At 44.7% G+C, this 24,283-nt stretch overlaps 1 protein-coding gene across 1 annotated transcript; it reads right to left on the bottom strand.

The window, feature by feature from the left end:
* Positions 1-232: 232 nt before the first annotated feature.
* On the bottom strand, positions 233-20,831 carry DDX51 (DEAD-box helicase 51). Its single transcript, XM_040416386.1, has 15 exons — positions 20,735-20,831; positions 18,368-19,058; positions 17,820-17,970; positions 17,340-17,485; positions 16,685-16,756; positions 16,469-16,575; positions 15,746-15,854; positions 15,523-15,665; positions 15,065-15,263; positions 14,855-14,970; positions 7,143-7,259; positions 4,319-4,420; positions 1,867-1,930; positions 1,657-1,791; positions 233-803 (listed from the first exon to the last, which is right to left on the bottom strand). Exons 1-15 carry the CDS (start codon positions 20,755-20,757, stop codon positions 777-779), a joined length of 2,202 nt encoding a protein of 733 aa, XP_040272320.1. The 5' UTR covers positions 20,758-20,831; the 3' UTR covers positions 233-776.
* Positions 20,832-24,283: the final 3,452 nt, after the last annotated feature.

Here is a 24,283-nt window from a genome sequence, read left to right as displayed (position 1 = left end):
ATTTAAATTGTTATTATTAAGGTAATGATTATTTTTCTCCTTCCTAAGTACAACAGAAACATTGTCCAAATATGAATCTTTATGTAAAAAACTATGATTTAAATCAAGCCTTACTGACTAGTGATTTAAATCGTGATTTAAATCAAATCCACCCTGGTTATATCCAACTGATATTCGTAATTCAACTCGATTATACAAATTTCCTTTGAAGGTGCTCTGATTTGTCAATAGTTGTAATAAGTTGTAGTAAGTCTTGGACTCTACTTGTACCAGTTTATTAAACTATTACATGGTTTGCTGAACTGTACATAGCTGACCATGCTTATTCCGTAGTTTGAATCGAGTGGGAAGGTGTATTCTACTGAAGGCTCAGTGGGATAATAACCAATTTGGGCTGTACTTTTTTGCACTCATGGCATTTACAGAAATATGCTAGAAGAAGGTTTGTTCATTTATTCACTTAATTACATTTCCCATCCAAGAATATGTTGTCTTTAAAATACATTGCATTTTGTAGTAGAAAAATGGTCAGTCTGTACATGAAAATAAATATTACAGTGAAACCGTAAGACACATAGTCGGCACTTCATAGACTGGTGGTCCCCATCCATACAAGGTTTGTGAATCAGCACAGAAATCCTCAACAGATGCAATTCAAATCTGTCAGGCCTCCAGAAATATCTTTCACGCCTAGCAATGGACGCAACAGAAACTCATATGAAGTTGTTGGCTCCCAATAATGGAACCAAATATTCTTTCGGCTACTATTCCAAAATTCAGCAGCGCTTTTCAGCTCGTTCTTGCTGTGAACAGAAAAAAAACAAAAACGGATATTAATTTGTACAATTTCCTATCCCAAAACAGGACAACTCACAATTTAACTTTCAAAATAAAGTAAGAAGACTCCCCAAATTCTAATAAAATATTATTAGTTTTTTTTACTAGTTCCAGTAAGCTTCAGCATACCAAGACATTTTTGATAATTATATGCCTCCAACTTTGAGGGAACAGTTTGGGGAAGGCCCTTTTCTGTTCTCGCAGGACTGTGCCCCAGTGCACAAAGCAAGGTCTCTAAAGGCATGACTGGATGAGTTTGGTGTGGAAGGACTTGACTGGCCTGCACAAAGCCCTGACCTCAACCCCATCAAACACGTTTGAGATCAACTAGAATGTAGACTGTGAGCCATTCCGTCTCGTCCACCATCAGTGTCTGATCTCACAAAACCTCTTCTGGATGAATGGGCAAAAATTCCCACAGAGACACTCCAAAAGGGAGGGCGAAATCTGTATTTATGCCTATGGGTTTAGAATGGGATGCCATTAAATCTCTTGTAGGTGTCCAATACTTTTAGATATGTTTCTATTTTTTATTGTGTTTTTTTCTTTCTTTCTAATTTTTCATGCCACTATCTAAATTTAAAAATAATCCAGAAATCTTACAGTTTTCAGACTGGCTACTGAGCTTCATAATAGGCTGTCACTTCCTGTGCTGTAGAGATTGTTTCTCAGCAGTCATCTCAGTATCATCACAGGATTACAATGACAGGTAACATCTATTACAGCATGCCATAGAAGTCAATGAGTCATCTCAGGCATCAGTTTCCCGTGTCTACTGTATGCATATCTCTGAACTGCTCTTATTTCAGACACAGTTACCTTCACAACCCTCTGTAGCTGTGAGAGGACCTCTTCATATCGCTGCTCAAACTGCCTGAGGCTCTCACTCATCACCAGCTGCTTCTGTAACTTTGGGACACCAGCTTCCCGCATCATGTTCAGATACCTCTGCTCCTGAGGAGGTGAAAGGACAAATATTCAGAGCTTGTCACCTCTAATTCACACGTGATAAGGGCATATTTTACAGACCTGTATTCTCAGCAGCATTGTGAACGCCAGACCAGTCGTCCCTCCTCGGGCTGTCCTTCCGACCCTACAATAGTAAGAACATTCAGCCTTTACTGCCTGAGGAGTTGATTTTCACAGGGTGGACAGAGCGAAACTATTTAATCTAAATCAGACAATTATGATATTAAATATGATAGTGCATTTGTTAGAAACATTATTAACCCCTAAGGACCCTTGCCGTACATGTACGTCACAGCTGGACGTGACTTAAGGACCAGAGACGTACATGATCAGCGGCAGGGGTCCGGCAGTCACTGACCGATGCCAGCGTATTAACCCCTTGTATGCCGCGGTCAAAGCTGACCGCAGCATGCACAGAATTTGTGGAGGGTACGTGTGCCCTCCGCTTCCCTAGTGGGTCCCCGTGCTGCAGTGCCGGGGACCCAATGGCAGAGAAAGCAGCCCCATGCCTTCCATAGGCATCGGGGCTTGCCTTCTACGGAGGCCTGTGAGATCCAGCCAATACATTACAATACATGATGTATTGTGATGCATTGCAGAGGTGATCAGACCCCCAGAAGTTGGGAAAAAAAAAAAAAGCTTCTTTCCCCAAATAAAGCACAATAAAAAAAAATGGATTCTGCAAAAACGCTTCCGTTACAATAATACAACCGCATGCATCCGTCATGTCATGAACGGATCCAGTTGTATTAGGTCTTCTATAGCCATGACGGATCCGTCTTAAACACCATTGAAAGTCAATGGGGGGACGGATCCGTTTTCTATTGTGCCAGATTGTGTCAGAGAAAACGGATCCGTCCCCATTGACTTACATTGTGTGCCAGGACGGATCCGTTTGGCTCCGCTTCGTCAGGCGGACAGGAAAACGATGCAGGCATCGTTTTGGTGTCCGCCTCCAGAGCGGAATGGAGACTGATCAGAGGCAAACTGATGCATTCTGAGCGGATCCTTTTCTATTCAGAATGCATTAGGGCAAAACTGATCTGTTTTGGACCGTTTGTGAGAGCCCTGAACAGATCTCACAAACGGAAAGCCAAAACACTAGTGTGAAAGTAGCCTTATAGTCATATTTGGTATTGTCGCGTCTGTAACAACCTGCTCTATAAAAATAGCACATGATCTAACCTGTCAGATAAACACTAAGAAAAACAAAAAATAAAAACTGCACCCAAACAGCTATTTGTTACCTTACCTCACAATTTTTTTTGTATAGAGCAACCAAAAATCATATGCACCCTAAAATAGTACCAACAAAACTGCCACCTTATCCCGTAGTTTCCAAAATGGGGTAACTTTTTTGGAGTTTCTACTCTAGGGGTTCATCAGGGGGGCTTCAAATGTGACATGGGAACTTAAAATTATCAGTGAAATCTGCCCTCCAAAACCCACATGGCGCTCCTTTCCTGCTGCGCCCTGCCGTATGCCCATACAGCAGTTTATGATCACAAATGGGGTGTTTCAGGGTAATAAATATTGAGTCTTGTTTGGCTGTTAACCCTTGCTTTGTTACTGGAAAAATTTATTAAAATAGAAAATCTGCCAAAAAAGTGAAATTCGGAAATTTCATCTACATTTTCCTTAAATTCTTGTGGAACACCTAAAGGGTTAACAAAGTTTGTAAAATCAGTTTTGAATACCTTGAGGGGTGTAGTTTCTAAAATGGGGTCATTTTTGGGTGGTTTCTATTATGTAAGCCTCGCAAAGTGAATTCAGATGCGTAACAGCTATTGAGAAAAAAAAAAAAAAGTGCTCACCTTCTCCCTGGCTGTGACACGCTCCGCTGTGATTGGACAGCGCCACAGCCAGATAGAAGACACGCCCACTGAGAAAAGCTGATGTCTCCTCCTCCTTGTTCCGATGGTATTAATTAGCATACAGGTCGCCGAAAGAGAACGAGGGGCACAGCGGCGCAACGGAGGAGCATATCATAAAAAAAAAATTGCAATATGACATCTACCGAACATGGGCTACAGTGTGAGGTATCGTTTTTATAAATTAAAACTGGTGAAAGGTCCTCTTTAAAAAGTGGGTTTTGGATATTTTCTGAAACATTTCAAGATTTGCTTCTAAATTTCTAAGCCTTCTAACGTCCCCAAAAAATAAAATGGCATTCACAAAATTATCTAAACATGAAGTAGACATGGGGAATGTAAAGTAATAACTATTATATGAGGTATCACTATTTGTTTTAAAAGCAGAGAAATAGATATTTGGAAAGTTGCAATTTTTTTTTCAAATAAAAATGAAAAATATTGACTGAAATTTACCACTATCATGAAGTACAAGGTGTCACGAGAACACAAATCTCAGAATGACTTGGATAAGTAAAAGCGTTCCAAAGTTATTCACACATAAAGTGACAGGTCAAGTTTGCAAAAAATGTTCTGAAGGAGTTAAAGGGAACTTAATTCCATACCGAATACATATTTGTACGCACATACGATTACCATACCTGTGAACATATACTCTGATGTACTGCGGAGCATCATAGTTTATCACGCACTTCACTCCTGTGAGGTCTATTCCTCTTGCGGTGGCATCCGTGCTTATTAGCCTGTATGAGCACGTAAAATACAGTGATCAACTGTGATATACTTAAATTAGTATTTACAAAGATATATGTCAAATCCAGTCTCACCGCTGCCCCATTCCCAGATATTTATGGCCCCAAAAGGGGGTTCCTAGTGCAATCCCCCAAGAGTAGACAGAAAATCGAGACAAAAGCTGAAATTATTATCAGAATCGCATCAAACAGGGAAAGCAAATGGTTTTAATGTGCTTCAATCTGTCAAGAATTTGGAGCTCTGTATTAGGGTGCGCTCACATGTATTTTGTAGTCCACAAGAAATATGGATGACGTCTGTTTGGCATCCATTTTTTTTTTTGTGGACCCATTGTAACAATGTCTACTCTTGTCCGCAAAACGGACAACAATAGGGCATGTTCCATCTCTTTTTTGCGGGGCTGTGCACATACACATTTTGTGCAGCCCCCTTGAAATGATTCTGCGCAGTCTAGTATCTCTGAACATGAGCGCGCTGCTATCGGCGCGCTCATGTTCTCTCTCAGCAGCACGGGGAGAAGGAAGCTGTCCTCCCTCCCCCTGTGCTGCTGCCGCTGCCACCAATGAGAAGAGAGGGGCGGAGGAGGGGCGGCAATGAGAAGAGAGGGGCGGAGGAGGGGCGGCAATGAGAAGAGAGGGGGTGGAGGAGGGGCGGCAATGAGAAGAGAGGGGGTGGAGGAGGGGCGGCAATGAGAAGAGAGGGGCGGAGGAGGGGCGGGCGCACTGCGCCCCCAATGATAGGATTACTATCGGAGCGATGGGAGGAGACATCAGCTTCACTAGTGGGCGTTCCTTTTCCCTGCGCTGCGATTGGACAGCGCTACAGCCAGGGAGAAGGAACGCCCACTAGTGAAGCTGATGTCTCCTCCCATCGCTCCGATAGTAATCAGCAGCATGTGGAGCAGGAGAGGAGACAGTAATGGGGCACTGCGGGCGAACGGAGCGGCGCCCAGGACTAAATGGTGAGTGCTGAGACATCGCTGGGCGCCGCTCTGTGTGGCCTAATAGTGAAAGTCTGGACTCATATACAGTAGTCAGTCTTTAACACATACAGGAGGCGGGTGCCGGCAGCAGAATCGCATTGCCGGCACCCTGCCCCTGACAGGGAGCTGCGATCAGCGGCAGTTAACTGCCGCTGATCTGCTAGTACCCGCCTCCTGTATAAAGGGGTAAAATCATTGGTGGTGCAGTGTGCCCCCCCCCCCCTCAATCCCCCCATCCCATTAAAATCATTGGTGGCACAGTGCGCCGGCCCCTCTCAACCCTCCAGTATTAAAATCATTGGTGGCAGTGGCCACAGGGACCTCTCCACTCCCCCTCATTGGTGGTGCAGTGGCAGCTTCTGATCGGAGCCCCAGCTGTGTAAGCCTGGGGCTCCGATCGGTTACCATGGCAGCCAGGACTGGTTGCCATGGTAACATCCCTGATGCTGTGTGCACAAAGCACAGAGCAGCAGGGACAGTGTGGAGTCCTATTCACCCTGATAGAGATCTATCAGGGTGAATAGGAAAAGGGATGAAAGATCCCAGGTTCTAGCCCCTAAGGGGGGAAATAGTTATTAAATAAAAAGTGAAAAAAAAAAAAACACTAAAATATGAAGTATAAATCACCCCCCTTTTCCCAATTTCACATATAAAATATATAAATAAACATATTACATCGCCACGTCAGAAAAGTCCAAACTATTAAAATATAAAAAAAAAATCTAGGTGGTGAATGCCGGAACAGAAAAAATAAAATAAAAACTGCGCGATTCGCCATTTTTAAAAATGAGGAATGCACGTGGCTTTTTTTGTTTATTTTTTTCGCGTGGTATCGAATGGTATCGAGTATCGCAATACTTTTTCATGGTATCGAAACCGAATCAAAAATTTGGTATCGCAACAACTCTAGGTCCACATCCGAACAGCAAAAAATGTGGATCGGATGAGGAGCAAAAATATGGTTGTGTGAATGGGGCCTTAAAAAGGGACCAGAATTTTATTTTTTACAAAGAATTCTGGCCCTATTTAAATTAAATTCACTTATACTCTCCTGCCTGAGACCTCCGCCATGAGCAGTTCACCAACTTATACAATACCAACAATTGGTAAAGTTGTAAATATAGCATCCTATGGAACACGCCACATTTTTTCTGTTGGGTTCATATAGATTCTGACACCCTCTGTACGTCAAACATGGAGGCTGTGGGGATCTTACATCAACTGTCATAGGTAGGAATCTCTTTGACATAGCAACATTCCTAACTATGTGCCAATGTGCCCCTCAAAACCCTTTTTTTGTTATATAACTCATCCCAGTCACAAACTTCATAGCAAACTGAGGACAGGACCAATTATTGGGATTGAATGTTCCTACAAATGCTCATTCCCAACAACTGGCCCATGTAAAGGTCGCCGATCACCTGCCAATGAAGCAGGTAATCGCATCATTGATACGGCACCCAAAATCGGTGCTTGTCTACAGCAAAGGGGAATGGGCTGACGACAATAATGCAAAGCGAATGAGGGGTGAATAATTGTAATAACGATCGCTCATCACCCTTCACAATGCATCAGCTCGCCTGAAAAACCCTTTAAACTAGAGCCAATCCACTTGTATATTGTCAGCTGGCGCTTGTTCACTGCCTGGCATCTCCCCCTCTTAATTCCCATGCCAAGGAATGCAACGACGCCAAGTTCTCTCTGATTCCCGTCATATGATTCCAACTCACAGCTGTAGCTTTCCTTGCTCGAATTCCTTTAGGGTTTTCTTCCTCTCCCCAGGGCTAAGACGAGACGAGAACTCTGCTACACTGATTCCTCCAAAAAGTTTTATGAGCAGGAACAGGCTGGAAAATACAGACATGGTGAATGTAAAGTAAAACAAGATAAACCAACATTTTGAAGTATTCTACATAGACCAATCAATATTCAGCTTCAATTACATGCAGCAATCATCTCCGCCTGGATCGGGCTGAACGATCACTAGTGCAGACTTCTTTTTTTCTTTTAAGTTGTCTTAGGGTACTTTCACACTAGCGTTTTTCTTTTCCGGCACTGAGTTCCGTCACAGAGGCTCTATACCGGAAAAGAACTGATCAGGCATATCCCCATGCATTCTGAATGGAGAGTAATCCGTTCAGGATGCATCAGGATGTCTTCAGTTCAGTTCAGTATTTTTGACTGTTCAGGACGGAGATAATACCGCAGCATGCTACGGTTTTATCTCCGGCCAAAAATCCGGAAAACTTACCGGAATGCCGGATCTGGCATTTTTTCCATAGGAATGTATTAGTGCTGGATCCGGCATTCAGAATACCGCAATGCCGGATCCGTCCTTCTGGTCTGCGCATGCGTTGACCGAAAAAAATGTGAAAAATAAATAAAATGCCGGATCCGTTTTTCCGGATGACACCGGAAAGACGGATCCGGCATTTCAATGCATTTGTAAGACGGATCAGGATCCTGATCAGTCTTACAAGTATCATCAGTTGGCATACGTTTTGACGGAACTGCCTGCCGGAATCCTCTGTCGCAAATGTGAAAGTACCCTTATTGGATGAAAAAACTAAAGTGGTGCAAAAAATCATATTGTGTCACGGACATATTGAGTATGGTACAATCAATGAACTTGGAAGCGCTAGTTCACGTCTAAATAGATGGAGCATAGGTGGTTACATGGGAAATAAAAAAGAAATTTAAGATACAATAATTGTAGTAAAACCAGAAGACCAGTACATCCTTGGGATGAAATGCAGAAGGGATAAGATGATCAATTTAAAGGGGTTATCCTTGTGACATCACACATGACCCAAGGGGAGCAGGTCACAGCTGTGGCCTGTGATTGACTCCAGCGGTCGCATTTCCTCCCGTCAACAGATGTTGATATCGGCACAGAGGGGAGCAGAAGTACCAGTCCAAGAGCCGCACAGACAGAATCCAGTGGCGGATACCAGGCGAGTATCATCACCGCAGCAGGTAGCCCATGTCTCGGATAACCCCTTTAAGGGAATCTCATGGTAGGAATCAATGATCTATGGTGAGATGAGGTACAAACTGATGACATAATAGATTCAAAGGTCTGTGGGGAGTATTGAGTGTGGAGTGAAGAGTACCAGGCCCCCCCAGATCTGAAATTGAGAGGGGCATTTTCTGTGGTTGAACATGATGCGTTCAAATGGAATGATAGTTAAAGGGGTTATCCCAATGTAAAAAAATGGAAGTGGATCAGAACTCGTCCTTTGATGCTAATAAATCTTCACTTCGGCTAAACAGCCTTTTTCAAACAAGCAGGTTTTGTTTAGCTGAAATGCGTCACATTTTTTGGCAATAAAATGAAGATTTATTGGCATCAAAGGGAGAGTGCTGATCCACTCCTTCTACTTGGATGTATTTGGCTGCAACCCAGGATACGAGCACCACCACCTTCTTCCAGAGTGCCGACTGATTATTTCTACATAATGTAATCGGAATACCATCCTCCGATTCCTGGAGTTGAGCAAAACATTTAAAAGTATTTTCCAGGAAAAGATCTTCCAATCGACTTATGCCATGAAAAATCCAAAAAGAGTGGTTTAGCACATTAGCACAGCAGTAAAGTGTGTTAGACTTGAATTGTGCCATGGGGGGTGGGGTCGGTGTGGTGTCATCATATTAAATCATATTTCGAAAGAGTCTTGGCCGCATTCCAAACCTGCAAAGCTAATTAGTAGACTGGTAAAGTAGTCTAGAGCAGATTTATTATCTACTGGCAGCACACCCATGTTTACACAGGACAATGTGCCGTCAACCAGATGATTCCGTGTGTCGCATTACGCAAGATGCGATCACCTGACAAATGATCAGCGCCACCTTTACACAGGACAATTATGGGGAATGTGTGTAGAAAAGTTTGCCCTTGACAACGTTTCTGATACTCAGCCCGTGTAAAAGAAAAGGGAACTTAATGTACAGTACAATCATGTTCCTTAGACTAAATCTATTATACTATGGAAAACATGAATAGGGAGTGGATAAACCTGTTAAGGTTTTGGCCAATTCTTCCTAAAGTGCATGAAGTGTCACTAGCAGATGTACAGAGGCATTTCATTCCTGTTAGGCCTCATGCACACGACCGTATTTTTTCACGGTCCGCAAAACAGGGTTCCGTTGGTCCGTGACCGCTTTTTCGTCCATGGGTCTTCCTTGATTTTTGGAGGATCCACAGACATGAAAAAACAGTCGTTTTGGTGTCCGCCTGGCCGTGCGAAGCCAAACGGATCCGTCCTGAATTACAATGCAAGTCAATAGGGACGGATCCGTTTGACGTTGACACAATATGGTGCAATTGCAAACGGATCCGTCCCCCATTGACTTTCAATGTAAAGTCAGGAGTCCCTTTTATACCATCGGATCGGAGTTTTCTCCAATCCGATGGTATATTTTAACTTGAAGCGTCCCCATCACCATGGGAACGCCTCTATGTTAGAATATACTGTCGGTTATGAGTTAGATCGTGAAACTCAAATCCGACAGTATATTCTAACACAGAGGCGTTCCCATGGTGATGGGGACGCTTCAGGTTAGAATATACTAAAAGAACTGTGTACATGACTGCCCCCGGCAGACCCCCCCCCCCCTGTTTTTAACTCCTTGGTGGCCAGCCCCCCCTCCCCCCCTGTAGTTAACTCTTTGTTGTCCAGTGCGGCCGGCCCCCCTCCCTCCCCTGTAGTTAACTCGTTGGTGGCCAGTGCGGCCGCCCCCCCCCCCCTCCCTCCCCTGTAGTTAACTCGTTGGTGGCCAGTGGGCCCTCCCCCCTCCCTCCTAATTAAAATCTCCCCCCCTATCATTGGTGGCAGCGGAGAGTACCGATCGGAGTCCCAGTTTAATCGCTGGGGCTCCGATCGGTAACCATGGCAACCAGGACGCTACGGCGCATTGCTTAATGATCTGTCACTTACCAGTAGGAGGAGCTCCCGGCCGGACACAGACATCGCAGCCTCGCAGGTAAGTATAATGCTTCTACAAATTGCTAAGTAACCATGGCAACCGGGACTGCAGTAGCGTCCTGGTTGCCATGGTTACCGATCGGAGCCCCAGCGATTAAATTGGGACTCCGATCGGTACTCTCCGCTGCCACCAATGATAGAGGGGGGAGATTAGGAGGGGGAGGGAGGGGGGAGGGCCCACTGGCCACCAACGAGTTAACTACAGGGGAGGGAGGGGGGGGCCGGCCGCACTGGACAACAAAGAGTTAACTACAGGGAAGGGAGGGGGGGCCGGCCGCACTGGACAACAAAGAGTTAACTACAGGGGAGGGAGGGGGGCCCACTGGCCACCAATGAGTTAACTACAGGGGGGGGGGGGGGCTGCCCCCTGCTGCCTGGCAGCACCTGCCAGGCAGCAGGGGGCAGTCATGTACACAGTTCTCAGTATAGTCTAACTAGAAGCGTCCCCATCACTATGGGAACGCCTCTGTGTTAGAATATACTGTCGGATTTGAGTTTTCACGAAGTGAAAACTCATCTCTGAAAAAGCTTTTATGCAGACGGATCTTCGGATCCGTCTGTATAAAAAGTAACCTACGGCCACGGATCACGGACGCGGATGCCAATCTTGTGTGCATCCGTGTTCTTTCACGGACCCATTGACTTGAATGGGTCCGTGAACCGTTGTCCGTCAAAAAAATAGGACAGGTCATATTTTTTTGATGGACAGGAAACACGGATCACGGATGCGGCTGCAAAACGGTGCATTTTCCGATTTTTTCACGGACCCACTGAAAGTCAACGGGTCCGCGAAAAAAAACGGAAAACGGCACAACGGCCAGGGATGCACACAACGGTCGTGTGCATGAGGCCTTAGAAGGTCCCTGGCTGCTGATCCATGACCCATGTAAAAGCATACGCAAGTGAAAAAAAGCTATTTTATCTTTATTATTTTTTTTTTTCTTCTTGTTTTTACTTATTCCCATTAGGGACCAGTGATCCTCCGATCACATAAATAATACAAAGCAATACTTCTCCATTGCAATGTGTTATTTCAGCTACAGTAAAGCTGACAGACTGCCTATTGGGCCTTATATCCCTTTGGTAACCCCTTGGCACCCCACGATGGCGTTGTGGAGGGAGAAAACAATGGGGTGAGAAAACGAAATGAGCCAGTTAGATGTGGCAGTCAACATCATAACCAGGGTTGTGGTGAAACATAACAAGGCGTTACAGTGCAGGTGTTCTCATCTCCCATCCACTAGCTGCACAAGTCATAATGGTTATACAAAAGTCTACACAAGGATTTCTCATAGGCACTTCGGAAAGGAAGGTTTATCACTAAGGACATAAAAACCCAATACTTGCAGCAAACCACAGCAGTTAGTGGTCATCTGAATGTGGTTACCATAGTTCAGCTGCACCCTGTATAGACACCTCAAAAGGGTCTACCAAGATTTTAATACTGATGACCTATCCTCAATATTTCATCATCAATACTTGGTGGGGGTCCAAAACTTATAAGGGTGGTATCATACAAAAGGGGAGATTTGTAAAAACGATTGTTATTGAAAAATGGCTTTGTTAGCCATAGCAATCTATCAGATTCCACCTTTCATATCCCAAAGGAGCTCTGAAAAATGAAAGGTGGAATCTCATTGACTGGTATGCGGCACTAAGCCAGTTTTCCTTTACACAGTGCTCCAGATGGCGACCATTTGGTCGCCAATGCGACTTAGAATTGCAAAATAGCGACAAGACTGTAGTCTTGTCGCCATTTGCGCCTAGACCTTCCACTGCTCTGCGTCTAAGAAAAAAAGGCTTTCATCCTGCAGACGTCTGCTGGGTGAAGATCCGCCACTCACACTACCTGGCATAGAGGACGTGGATTGGGTTCCTGCGTCTTGGGTGCCCTCCTTCAGCAGTATGGCAAGTATGAATCTGTGCTGTGAAGCTGAGCTGCTGGTGGAAGTGAGCTTCTGGAGAGATGTCAACTAGGGACGCACAGATCTCCCGCACAGTCCACGGCTGATAACACTAGGCATGCAGATTTATTAGTGTGTTTTATAGGACTGGGTCCCCCCATGAGGTCACAAGGAGAAGCCGGAGATCGATAAACCCTGTTAGAACATGTATAAAGCACCGGCTGTGCTGGTTTCACACGACAGTATGTCAGTGGGATCCCCCGTCCTCGCCTGTGTAGCACTAACCAGGTCGCATAGCATTATATTGATTTATAATGCTATGTAACCCTTAGAGGTCTGGAGTGTACTAGATAACACTGACAGCGTTATGTGCATTGCAGAACTGTAAGGGTTACATAGCATCATAAATGAATATAAAGCTATGCGACCCCGGCAGTGCTGGAAGGTCAGTACAGAGCTCCTGCAGACATACTGTGGGGTGAAACCAAGTATTCCCCCCACCCTCCAGGGATTCGCTCAGCAGTCCCAAGGCATGTGTTAGTGTTAGTGCACGGCTCCTTACTGACATGTGAGGTGATGGGCAGATGGTTAGGTGCTCCTTTCTGCTCCAAAGACATGTAGTGAAGTTAAAAAGAGGGATAATTACACTAAAGCAGCCTATAAGGGGTTAAGCACAGGCTAGTTTAGCTGCCAGAGGAGGTCTCCTACCTTTCCCACACCTCTGCTTGCTGGCAGTGAATGGAAACCTTCAAGGTTGACATTCACAGACTGAATGTCCATGTCCATCCACAGTTACACAGGGAGCAGCACTAGAATATGGGCGATCTTTCCTCCCTCTGGGAGCAAACAAGAAAGGTTTTCATTCACTGACAGACAGGCAGAGGTGTGGAGAATAAAAAGTAAAAGCTCCTGAAGTATTATAAAATATATATATATATATATATATATATATATATATATATACACACACACACTTTTTTTTAATCTATTTTTTATCTGCTATATTATATTTTTTCTAAATGTGTAAAAAAAAAAAAAAAAAAAAAAAAAAAAAACTGTCCCCAGCCCACTGTCATGCTGGTCCCGTCAACACGTGGCCACTGATTACACTGGCGACTCGCTTAACACTGGGTTCAGACCTGAGCGTATTTGATATGCGCGTTTGACGCGCGTTTTTGTCCATAGTCAACGCGCGTATAACGCACGTTTGTGTGATTGACAGCAGTGTCCTATGGCCGCAAACAAGTGACAAAACGCCCCAAAGAAGCTCAAGAACTTGTTTATGCGTCGGGCGTTTTTCAGCGCGTTCGAACGCGCTGTAAAACGCGAAAATGTGAACCAGTCCCATAGGGAAGCATTGGTTTGCATCGGTTATGCGTTTTACATCGCGTTCGAACGCGCTGTAAAACGCGCAAGTGTGAACTTAGGGTAAGTGATTGGCCTTTTAAGGAGTGCAGTGGGGATAGTTTATTTTAACCCATTCTGTGTCACATATAGAAGAATATTGGTTTGAAACCCCTGTAAAAAAATAACTCCTTAAAGGGTTTGTATACACCAATTTCTGAGACAGGCAGGACCTTTGTTGGTGATCACACTTACCTGATCCCCAGTGTGGGGTCCCAGCTTGTTTGCTCCCCAGCCCCCGTTACTTATGTTGAGTCCCTTCATGAAAACTTCCTGTCTGACGCCATTACAGCCAATAACTGATCGCTGCTTCCCTTGCATTATGTTAAATGGTCTTGTGATGCAAGGGGAGCAGATCTCCACTGTGGCCAGTGATTGGCTGCAGCAGCATCAAGATAAGTTTTCATGGAGAAACCCAAGACAAGCAGCAGAGGCCCAGAAGCGAATGAGCCAAGGCCCAGCACCTAGGGATCAAGGAAGCCTGATCACCAACGTGAATCTGCATGTCTGAGAGTTTATGGAAATGAGTGCACAACCCCTTTAACTGTGTGGCTAGAACCTAGGAAACCTCATGCCCCTAAGCGTCCCATTTTTTTTTTGGGAACACTACAGTAGCCATGGGGGTAAGAGTAGGTGGGGGCTTTAATGGGGGAACAGTGAAGGGGTGTAATGAAGTACGGTGAGCCCCAAGATTGATGGGGTTAGAAGAGCAAATCCAAAAGGAGAGACAAATGGGCAACTACACAAGGTAAGACACTTTTTTTTATTATACCACAATTATATGCATTTTAAATCTGGCAACTAAAAATTTCATTTGGCTCCTAGATTTTTCAGGTTAGGAGCCAATGGCTCCTTAATATTTTTTTTATAGTCTGGAGCACTGTCACACCAGTTTTGATACATCTCCCCCAATAATTTTGTAGGAAATTACAGGGCATTAATGTAACACCATGCTTTAGATGTTGCATCTTTGGTTTCAATGGCTTTTTTTCCCCCCCTAAAAACACAGCCATTTTATTTCCAGTGTTTTTCCAGTATTCTTTATAGGACTTGAAAGACACCAAGAAAACTGCCCGTACAAAAGGACACCAAAAAACCAAACCAAAAAACAAATGTTATCTGGTAATAATTCCAGTATTAGTCACTTACCGGTGTGAAGACTCTTTGGAGTTGGTGAAGCAGAGTACACGGGAAAAGCGCAGGGTGAGTAAGAAGTGGAGGAGGATGAGGGGCTTGGAGTTTAGGTTGCATGGAATATAGTAGTGCTGTGAGACATAAAGAACAGTCATTTCTTACAACACTTCGTATATTAGCAATACAAGAGTATTCTATTTGAAAACATCTTTAAAAGCTGCTCACCGTAAGCCCCTGAGGGAGGGAGAAGTTTTCAGAAGTGGCGGGCCTAGTTTGATCACCAGTGGTGTCAGATTTTGGCTGCTTGTATATAGATGTAAAGAGCCGCGGTTGGTACAGGCCCAGCTTCTGAAGTTTCTCTGGATTATGCGTCAGGGTAGCAGAGAAAAGCAGTTTCTGCAAGGGGAGCTGAAGCTGCCCATAACTGTAGGGTAAAGTGACAAGTGTGACAGATGAAATTATTAAAATAACAGATATTCAGAGCAACCACAGAATCTAGGATGGAAACCCTTGCACAGGTAAGTGGATGATGTATTCTATGATGCCACTCCATAGTAGGTTCAGAGATCTAAATTCCAGACGAGTAATTATTGTAGACATCAACCATCAAAGGTCTACTAGATCGAGTTTAAGTGGATGAGGTACAATAGGGATTGAAGAAGAGTGTATAATAGGTTAGTTACTTTGCTGCAGTTGGCACTCCTGGCATCTTGCGAGCAAAAAAGCTGCCATGATCACGCGGTTCCAACTTATATGCAGCAGTGATGACTTGAGGTAGCCAGTCTTGACTCATAGTGTCAATCATACGATCTGCCTCATCAATAACCTGCCAGATAAAAAAGATGCAGCTCAATAAACAGACATGTAACATCCAATATACATGTTTTATAGCCTACTAAAGCTTACCAGAAATCGTAGATGCCTCAAGGTGAAGCCTTCTGTCTTCTGGATGTGGTCGACAAGTCTACCTGGAGTGCACACCAGAATGTCAGCCAAACTGCAGAACCCAAAGATCCTATGGTACAAAGTAGAAGAATGTAATTATCACAGATAAAAAACAAAGATTCCAAATAAACACCGTTCTCTAAAAGGCAAAGGGGATTGTGGGTAAAGGACAGGAGTTGGTTATAGACCCAATCTAACTAGTGGTAAATGTGGCCCATCCATTAAATTATAGGTGGGGGCTCCACCGCTGATCTCATGTATCAGGTAAATAAACACTTGGCTGTTTCTGGATGTCTCATGTGCACTGCAAGCTCATTCCTTCTTCTCCAATTTGTATCTGCCAGCCACCCTCTATAGGTAAATGGGTAAGGCTGAGATCACAGTTCAGTTATTTGGTCGGTTATTTCCATCAGTTATTAAGAGCCAAAACCAGGAGTGAAGCCTACTCAGAGATAAGGTATAAAGGAAAGATCTGCACTTCTGTATTTAGAGCCGCACCTGGTTTTGGCTCACAATCACTGATGGACATCACTGACCAAATAACTGAAGTGTGAACCCAGCTTTAGATGAAACCCACATCCTTGTGGTAGCTGGGACCAATTTGTGGGACCATCACCAATCATATATGGAATATCCTATGAATATGCCTTTAAGTAATTAATTAAACAAAAACTAAAAACTTACTTTTTAGTTACCAAAGTCTCCTGCTCTTTAGCAAAAGATTTATGCCCGGCTATCAGGACAACCTTGAGACCTGTTCCATCAGCATAGACATTAAAAACCTTGCAGACCTGACAAAGTAAAAAAAAAAATATGAGTAAATCATGAACAGTCATTTCAGGAGGAACAATAAGAACTAAAGCTGAAGGCCATGATTTGTCTGGTCATTGAGGTACTTACCTGTTGTGCCAGCTCCTTTGTGGGCAGTACTACAAGAGCTCGAACTTCACATACAACACGTTTCGTCAAAACCTGAGAACATATTATCTTGTTAACAGGGTTGCCTCAAGAAGAGGACTATTTTTAACTATAGTTAAGATATAGCCATCTCCTCTAACACCCAGCGATTACCTGCTATTGTCAGAGGCAGCCCTGTCTGGTCAGTCAGAGCCAATGTAGCATTACGTGGTGGGCATTCAAATCAATGGCTTTAAATGTAGTGCATACACACTTCGGGTCTCCCTAAGTGTTATCATATCAGCAGACAGCTATTAGATTGGAGGGGGTCTCCTCAAAATGAATGGAGAGACTGGTCAACCATAAGCTGCGCCACTTCACTCATTCTCTCGGGGACTGACGGAACTAGCGTAGTGCTGTACTCAGCTGGCTCTGGCACGCTCACAAAGACTGAATGGTGCGGCGCAACACATGCTTTACCAGACTCTCCATTCATTTTGGTGTAGGGGGCCCCTGTTCCCATTATCAGCGGGGGTCCCAGAAGTCAGACTTGCCCAGCTGTAATAGTTTTCGGCTATGCTGGGGATAGGAGATATCTTGATATAACTGGACTACACCATTAATACAACAGACCAAATATCAATTTTGACAAACTGACCTGTACTATTGGAACAACAAACGCCAACGTCTTCCCACTTCCAGTAGGTGCAGAAACACAAACGTCATTCGGGCGGTATCCACCTCTGCCCACAAGAAAACCATGGACACAACTGTCCAAAATAGCTGGGATGACATCAGCTTGAACTAAACATAAGTGAAGAAGAAAAAAATAACATATTCCATTAAAGGAAAGCTAAAGACGGGTTGATGGTGACTACGTTTTTCCCAACGGCAATACTGAGAAGTCTAGAAAAAGGTCTGCTCCAATCTACTTTAGATTATTTTTACTAGTTTTTTTTATTATATATTGTGCTTTGTGTTAAATGTTCATTTAACAAGGAAATGTCATTTCAAATGCCCCTAAGATCCACAACGTTTCATCTGGGAGCGTTTTCCGATCCTCCAGTGTTGAGATCAAATTCTCCTTTAGATTGAAGTAAAAAAAAAAAAAAAAAAAAAAGAACAAATGTATAACTACCTGGAAAGAAAGTTTTCACTTTGTTAGCCTCCAGTTTCTTTTTGATGTACGGGTCTAAACCAGGAATATCATGAACGGATACAAGGTTATGCTTAATATCCTTCTGAACCAGATTAGGTTTAGCCAGCCACTGTGGTAGAACTGGAAGTACCTACAAAAAGGAAACAGATGCAGAGTCACTTTACAAATAAAGCCTGTCTTATACCCTTTAGGCTACATGCAAACGACTGTGGTGTGTTTTGCAGTCCGCAAACCACGGATGGCGTCCGTGCGCGTTCCGCAATTTGTGGAATGGCACGGACAGCCTTTAATATAACTGCCTATTCTTGTCCGCAAAGCGAGGACAAGAATAGGACATGTTATATTTTTTTTGCGGGGCCACGGAACGGAGCAACGGATGCGGACAGCACACGGAGTGCTGTCCGCACCTTTTGCGGCCCCATTGAAGTGATAGGGTCCGCATCAGAGCCGCCAAAACTGCAGTTCGAATGCGGACCAAAACAACGGCCGTGTGCACGAGGGCTTCAGGCGTAAAACTGCTGTCTTACCTTCTGAACTGGTTTGGCCTCAAAGCCTCCAAGTAGTAGAAAGTTGGGATCTGTAGAATAATTTTGTTTTCTTTGGCTCTTCTGTTCCACTTTAGCCTCCTCAGTTTGTGCTGAGTTTTCATCTACTTCAGTGTTATTATTCTTTTTGAGTGGTACCTTGGTATAGCCATTTGTTGAAAATCCTGAATCTTTGCTAAAGTCCTCATCAGTTTGCTTGTGTTTCTTCTTCCGAGGAGCTTTTGCATCTTCGCTTTGGACTGATTCAGAGCTGGCACTTATTGTTGCCTCTTTTTTATGGACTTTCTTGCTTGGCTCCTCCTGTTCATCTTGTGCTTCTATGCCTATGCTCTTCTCTTGCTGCTCTTTGTTGATTTTTTTCTTGCGTTGCTTCTTTGCCTTCAACTCCTCTCTTTCCTCTGGTTCAGCATCAAGAGAAGGTTTCTCCACCTCAGCAGGTGTCTCATCACTGAGAGTTTTCTTTCGTTTCTTTGGTTTTTTCTTCTTTTCTTCACTATGATTTTTTATTTCAACTGTATCCTCAACCACTTCTTCACTGAAGGACTTAGAAACTTCCTTCACTTTTTGCTCCTTACATTTTAGTTGCGACTGTCGATCCTTGGCTTGCTGACGTAACTTCTCCAGCAAAGCTTTGGCGCGATCTTCAGTGGAATCCACCTCATCACCAAGGTACCTAATAGTTGTAAAAGGATAATGGTAACATAAAATGTAGAGTACATTAAAGGCTATGGACACATTTGGAGGCTTTTTTATTTTATTATTATTAATGTTTACTCGTTTCGGGCTAGAAATAATTTTTCAAATGGTCTTTATTAAAATTTTCAACAGATTTTCTTCTACAGCTTTTACTTTCAATGCATTTGCAGACTAGAAGGCTCACTGCTTCACACTGAATCCTGCTCTGTTGTCTCGATCTGTAGTCCTTATCTCAGAACTCCTGACAGCTCATAAACACTCCCGCAAGAATTTAGCTAGAATGAGGCGTTCAGAAATAAGGACTACAGATCCAGCCATTCGAACAGGTGCCTGGTGGATTCAGTGTGAAGCAGAGTGCCTGCTAGTCTTCAAAAGCATTGAAATGAAAGCTGTACAAGAAAAACCTAAAAGTTTTAATAAATACCGATTGGAAGTAATTTTTAGCCCACAATGAGTAGGATGCAATAAAACAAATGTCCCAGAGGTGTCCATAGCCTTTAAACTCAGTCTTATCATATTTTTAACCCCATGCCGGAACTATACAAAATGGGTACAATATACCTTTCTAACTTTACAAGCCGGATTAACTAACTTTAAGGCTACTTTCACACTCGCGCTTGGTGCGGATCCGTCAAGGATCTGCACAGACGGATCCGTTCAGATAATACAACCGTCTGCATCCGTTCAGAACGGATCCGTTTGTATTATCTTTAACATAGCCATGACGGATCCGTCTTGAACACCATTGAAACGGATCCGTTTTCTATTGTGCCAGATTGTGTCATACCCCATTGACTTACATTGTGTGTTAGAATGGATCCGTTTGGCTCAGTTTCGTCAGACGGACACCAAAACGCTGCAAGCGGCATTTTGGTGTCCGGCTCCAAAGCGGAATGGAGGCAAACTAATGCATTCTGAGCGGATCCTTATCCATTCAGAATGCATTAGGGCAAAACTGATCCGTATTGGACCGCTTGTGAGAGCCCTGAACGGATCTAACAAACGGAAAGCCAAAACGCCAGTGTGAAAGTAACTAAGGTAGCACTTGCAAGCGGCTAAACTGCAGAACCCTGTAGGTGGAGAACCCGGCACAGATGCATCGGGGCTTATGAACTTCAAGTTACGTCTCTGGCTACCATAACAAAAAAAGAACAAAACATGTGATTGAGGAAAAGATCCTTAGATCTCTCCATTTCTAAAAAAGAAGGGACACAAATTGATTGCTCAGCTGCAAAGGAAATGTGACACAGGGGCCAAGTGGCATGATCACAAGGGAATCAGGGATAGGGGGGTCTCTGATCCCCACCAATCACAGCAACTGAAACGTCCACGATCTAAAACAATGATATATAAAATAATTGTACATAAAATAATGAATCCATTAAATGCATCCAAAAATGTTTTAATGAAGAAGTGGATTCTGACAAGGAGCATCAATGCTGATTGCTGTAGTGGGGGATATTAGTACATGTAACTGGAGATCAGGTATTCCATCATCATGGAGATCTAAACCATTTACAGAACCCAGATCTGTATGACTGGATGGTTTGCAGCCAGTGAAGATGCCGCAGATCTGTGGGTTCGCTTTCCTGCCTGTGCACACGAGAAAGCATTGCGTTCTATAGACGCACAATGTGATAAATATAAGAGCACCTGTTGATGACAAACAGCGACATCCTGAGGGGAGCTCTTCGGTGACCCCAGCATAACACAGCGGCAGCGGCAGATCACGTGGGAGCACGCATGGCAGGTCGCATCTCAGTGACATCAGCAAGCAGCCATCTACTATGCGCCATGTATAGAGACAATTACAGTTAGGGAGCGCCCTCTGCTGGCTCGGAATGTGTTGACACCAGAATAGGTGGCTGCTGTCGTCAGTTATTTCCAGGAGCACAGAATTGTTGTGTGCCAATGTAAAGCACTTTTATCATTAAAAGGACTGTGTCGGTGCATAAAATATGTTATATTCCTAAAAGGTAAAAATAAAAAATGATGTCTAAAGGTACAGCCATACATGGCAGATTCGCTCAGATTTTCTGCGGCAGAATTGTGTGGTGAAAATCTGCAGTGTGTATATTAGCAGAAAAGTAAATCAGGTTTAAAAAATATCTCATTCTTAAACCTGAACATTTTTACCATTTAGGGCTCATGCACACGACCATAGACGGTTTTTGCAGATCCACAAATTGTGGATCTGCAAAACAAGGATAACGGCTGTGTGTGTTCCACATTTTGCAGGTCGATATTGCCTGCCCTCTGTTAGAACTGCATATTCTTGTCCGCAAAACGCACATGTCTGTGTCTGCCAGTGGCGTGCCTAGGGTGTTTGGCAGGGCTTTTTTTCTCAGAGAAAAGGTGGTGGAACTCACCCTACCCTCCCCTGGCCACGCCCCTACCCACCCCTAGGACCGCCCCCTAAAATCGCCCCTTTAGAGAACAGGGATGCAAGTAAAATGGGGGGGGGGGGGGGGGGGCTATAAAAGTCCAGCCCAGCAAAGAAACCCCCCAGATGGGGATGGCACTGTTAATGGGGGATCTGGGGATGGCACTGTTAATGGGGGATCTGGGGATGGCACTGTTAATGGGGGATCTGGGGATGGCACTGTTATGGGGTGGAGGATCTGTGGATGGCATCCACAGATCCCCCATCCTATAACAGTGCCATCCACAGACCCCCCCCCCATTCCTATAACAGTGCCATCCACAGACCCCCCCACCCCATAACAGTGCCATCCACAGACCTCCCCCTTAACAGTGCCATCCACAGACCCCCCCACCCCATAACAGTGCCATCCACAGACCCCACCACCCCATAACAGTGCCATCCACAGACCCCCTCCACCCCATAACAGTGCCATCCACAGACCCCCCCCCCCATTCCTATAACAGTGCCATCCACAGACCTCCCCCTTAACAGTGCCATCCACAGACCCCCCCACCCCTTAACAGTGCCATCCACAGACCCCCCCACCCCATAACAGTGCCATCCACAGACCCCCTCCACCCCATAACAGTGCCATCCACAGACCCCCCCCACCCCATAACAGTGCCATCCACAGACCCCCCCAGCCCATAACAGTGCCATCCACAGACCCCCCCACCCCATAACAGTGCCATCCACAGACCCCCCCCCTTAACAGTGCCATCCACAGACCCCCCCACCCCATAACAGTGCCATCCACAGACCCCCCCCCCTTAACAGTGCCATCCACAGACCCCCCCCCCCTTAACAGTGCCATCCACAGACCCCCCATTGCCGCTCCAGTACAGTTATAAAATGTGTAATTCAATTAATAATGATTCATGCTGCCCCCTCTGTAGTATAACATTCAATATATCCTACTCACAGGGCTACTGTTATCGTAATGCAGGCCGGCCAGGCAGACGAGCGGCAGAGTGACTGACTGACGTCACGTGCCTGCGCCACCTGCTTCATTCATAAAGTAGGCCGGGCAGGCACGTGACGTCAGGCACGTGACGTCAGGCACGTGACGTCAGGCACGTGACGTCAGTCAGTGCCACTGCCGCTCGTCTGCCTGCCTGCATTACGATAACAGTAGCCCTGTGAGTAGGATATATTTAATGTTATACTACAGAGGGGGCAGCATGAATTATTATTAATTGAATTACACATTTTATAACTGTACTGGAGCGGCGGGGCCGGAGCACAGTGAACGCACCGGCCCCTAGCTCCTCCTCCCAGTCCCTCCCCGCTGATACATCGCAGGCTGCGATGTCAAAAGGTGGCGGAACGCCGTTCCGGTGCGTTCCGCCAGAAAAAAAGCCCTGGTGTTTGGCACCCGGGGCTGGTCCTTTCTCTGGCAACCCCCACCAATACTTTAAATAAAATTGTACTCCCTTACAGTAGTATTGCTCTCATTGTACAACCTTCATAGTAGTTTTGTCCAGATATGTGCCCTCTTATGGTATTTATGCCAATATTGTGCCCCTTCAAGGTAGTTATGCCTTCACTATACAACTTTCACAGTAGTTATGCCCACATTGTGTCCCTTTAAAGTACTTATCCCTTCATTGTGCCCCCTTCACAGTAGTAATGCCCTATCTGTGCCCCCTTCACAGTTGTAATGCCCTCTCTGTGCCCCTTCAGAGTAGTTATGCCTTCACTTTGCCCCCATAACAGTAATAATGCCCTCTGTGCCCTTCATAGTAATAATGCCCACCCACTTTACAAGAGTAATGCTCTCTGTGCCTCCTTCACAGTAGCAATGCCCATTGTATCCCATTTATAGTAGTAATACCCATTGTGCCCACTTCATAGTTATAATGCCCATTGTATCCCATTTATAGTAGTAATGCCCATTGTGCCCCTCCATAGTAGTAATGCCCATTGTGCCCCCCCTAATATTAGTTAATGCCCTTTGTAGTAGTATTGCCCTCTGTGCCCCCTTTGTAGTAGTAATGCCCTCTGTGCCCCCTTTGCAGTATTAATGCCCTCTGTGCCCCCTTTGTAGTAGTAATGCCCTCTGTGCCCCATCCATTGTAGAAATAACCTCTGTGCCCCCACCATGATAGAAATGCCTTCTGTTAAATAATAAAAAAAAACACAGTAACTACTCACCTTGTCCCCTTCCTGAAGCTCACAGTCCTCTCTCCCCTACAGACACAGATCGCTCTGCAGCACTGTGTGGGTGGAGCTTATGCATATTTCCGGACTGCAGGCTCCACCCACACAGGCCGGTAGCGCGATTTGTTTCTGCAGGCTGAATGGTGGAGCGGGGAGAAGTCTTTACATTAAGAAGCTTGCAGAGATATTCTATAGACACCAGAACTACTATAGTGTACCCTAATATAGAGAAGAAGAAAAAAAGAATCGGCACAAAAGTATAAAAAAAAAAAGGCTGTATCATTATTCTAAAAATTAAAAAGTGCTCCTGACACTAATAGTGTAAACATAACGTCCTGCCAAAATAATTGTGGTAAGCTGATACTGTGCCAAGGTGCCCCACAGTAATAGTGCTCCCAAAAGTCCCACCAATAGGAATAATTCTCTGCTAGAGCACACATGATAGTGATAGTGCTCCTACAGTGCCCCCAACATGTCCCCACTGTGCCCCAGAAGTAATAATGCTCCCATAGTGCCCATACTAGTAATCATGTTCCCCATAGATCCCCAGTAGTAATAAAGTCCATCATAATGCCCCCAGTAGTAAAAATTCTGTGCCAGTGCAAAAATACCCCCTT

The sequence above is a fragment of the Bufo bufo genome, chromosome 2 (assembly GCF_905171765.1).
Source record: "Bufo bufo chromosome 2, aBufBuf1.1, whole genome shotgun sequence".
NCBI lineage: Eukaryota > Metazoa > Chordata > Amphibia > Anura > Bufonidae > Bufo > Bufo bufo.
Note: the sequence above shows the minus strand (reverse complement) of the source record. Positions and strands in the feature narration are given on the sequence as shown.

Excerpts from the sequence above, each read along its gene's own strand:
- DDX51 (XM_040416386.1), bottom strand. The coding sequence starts at position 20,757 with ATGTCGCTGTTTGTCATCAACAG. Across the intron at positions 7,260-14,854 it reads TCCAAAGAGTCTTCACACCG|CCTGTTCCTGCTCATAAAAC; the intron begins GTAAGTGACTAA and ends TGTATTTTCCAG. Across the intron at positions 1,792-1,866 it reads CAATGCTGCTGAGAATACAG|GAGCAGAGGTATCTGAACAT; the intron begins GTCTGTAAAATA and ends TCACCTCCTCAG.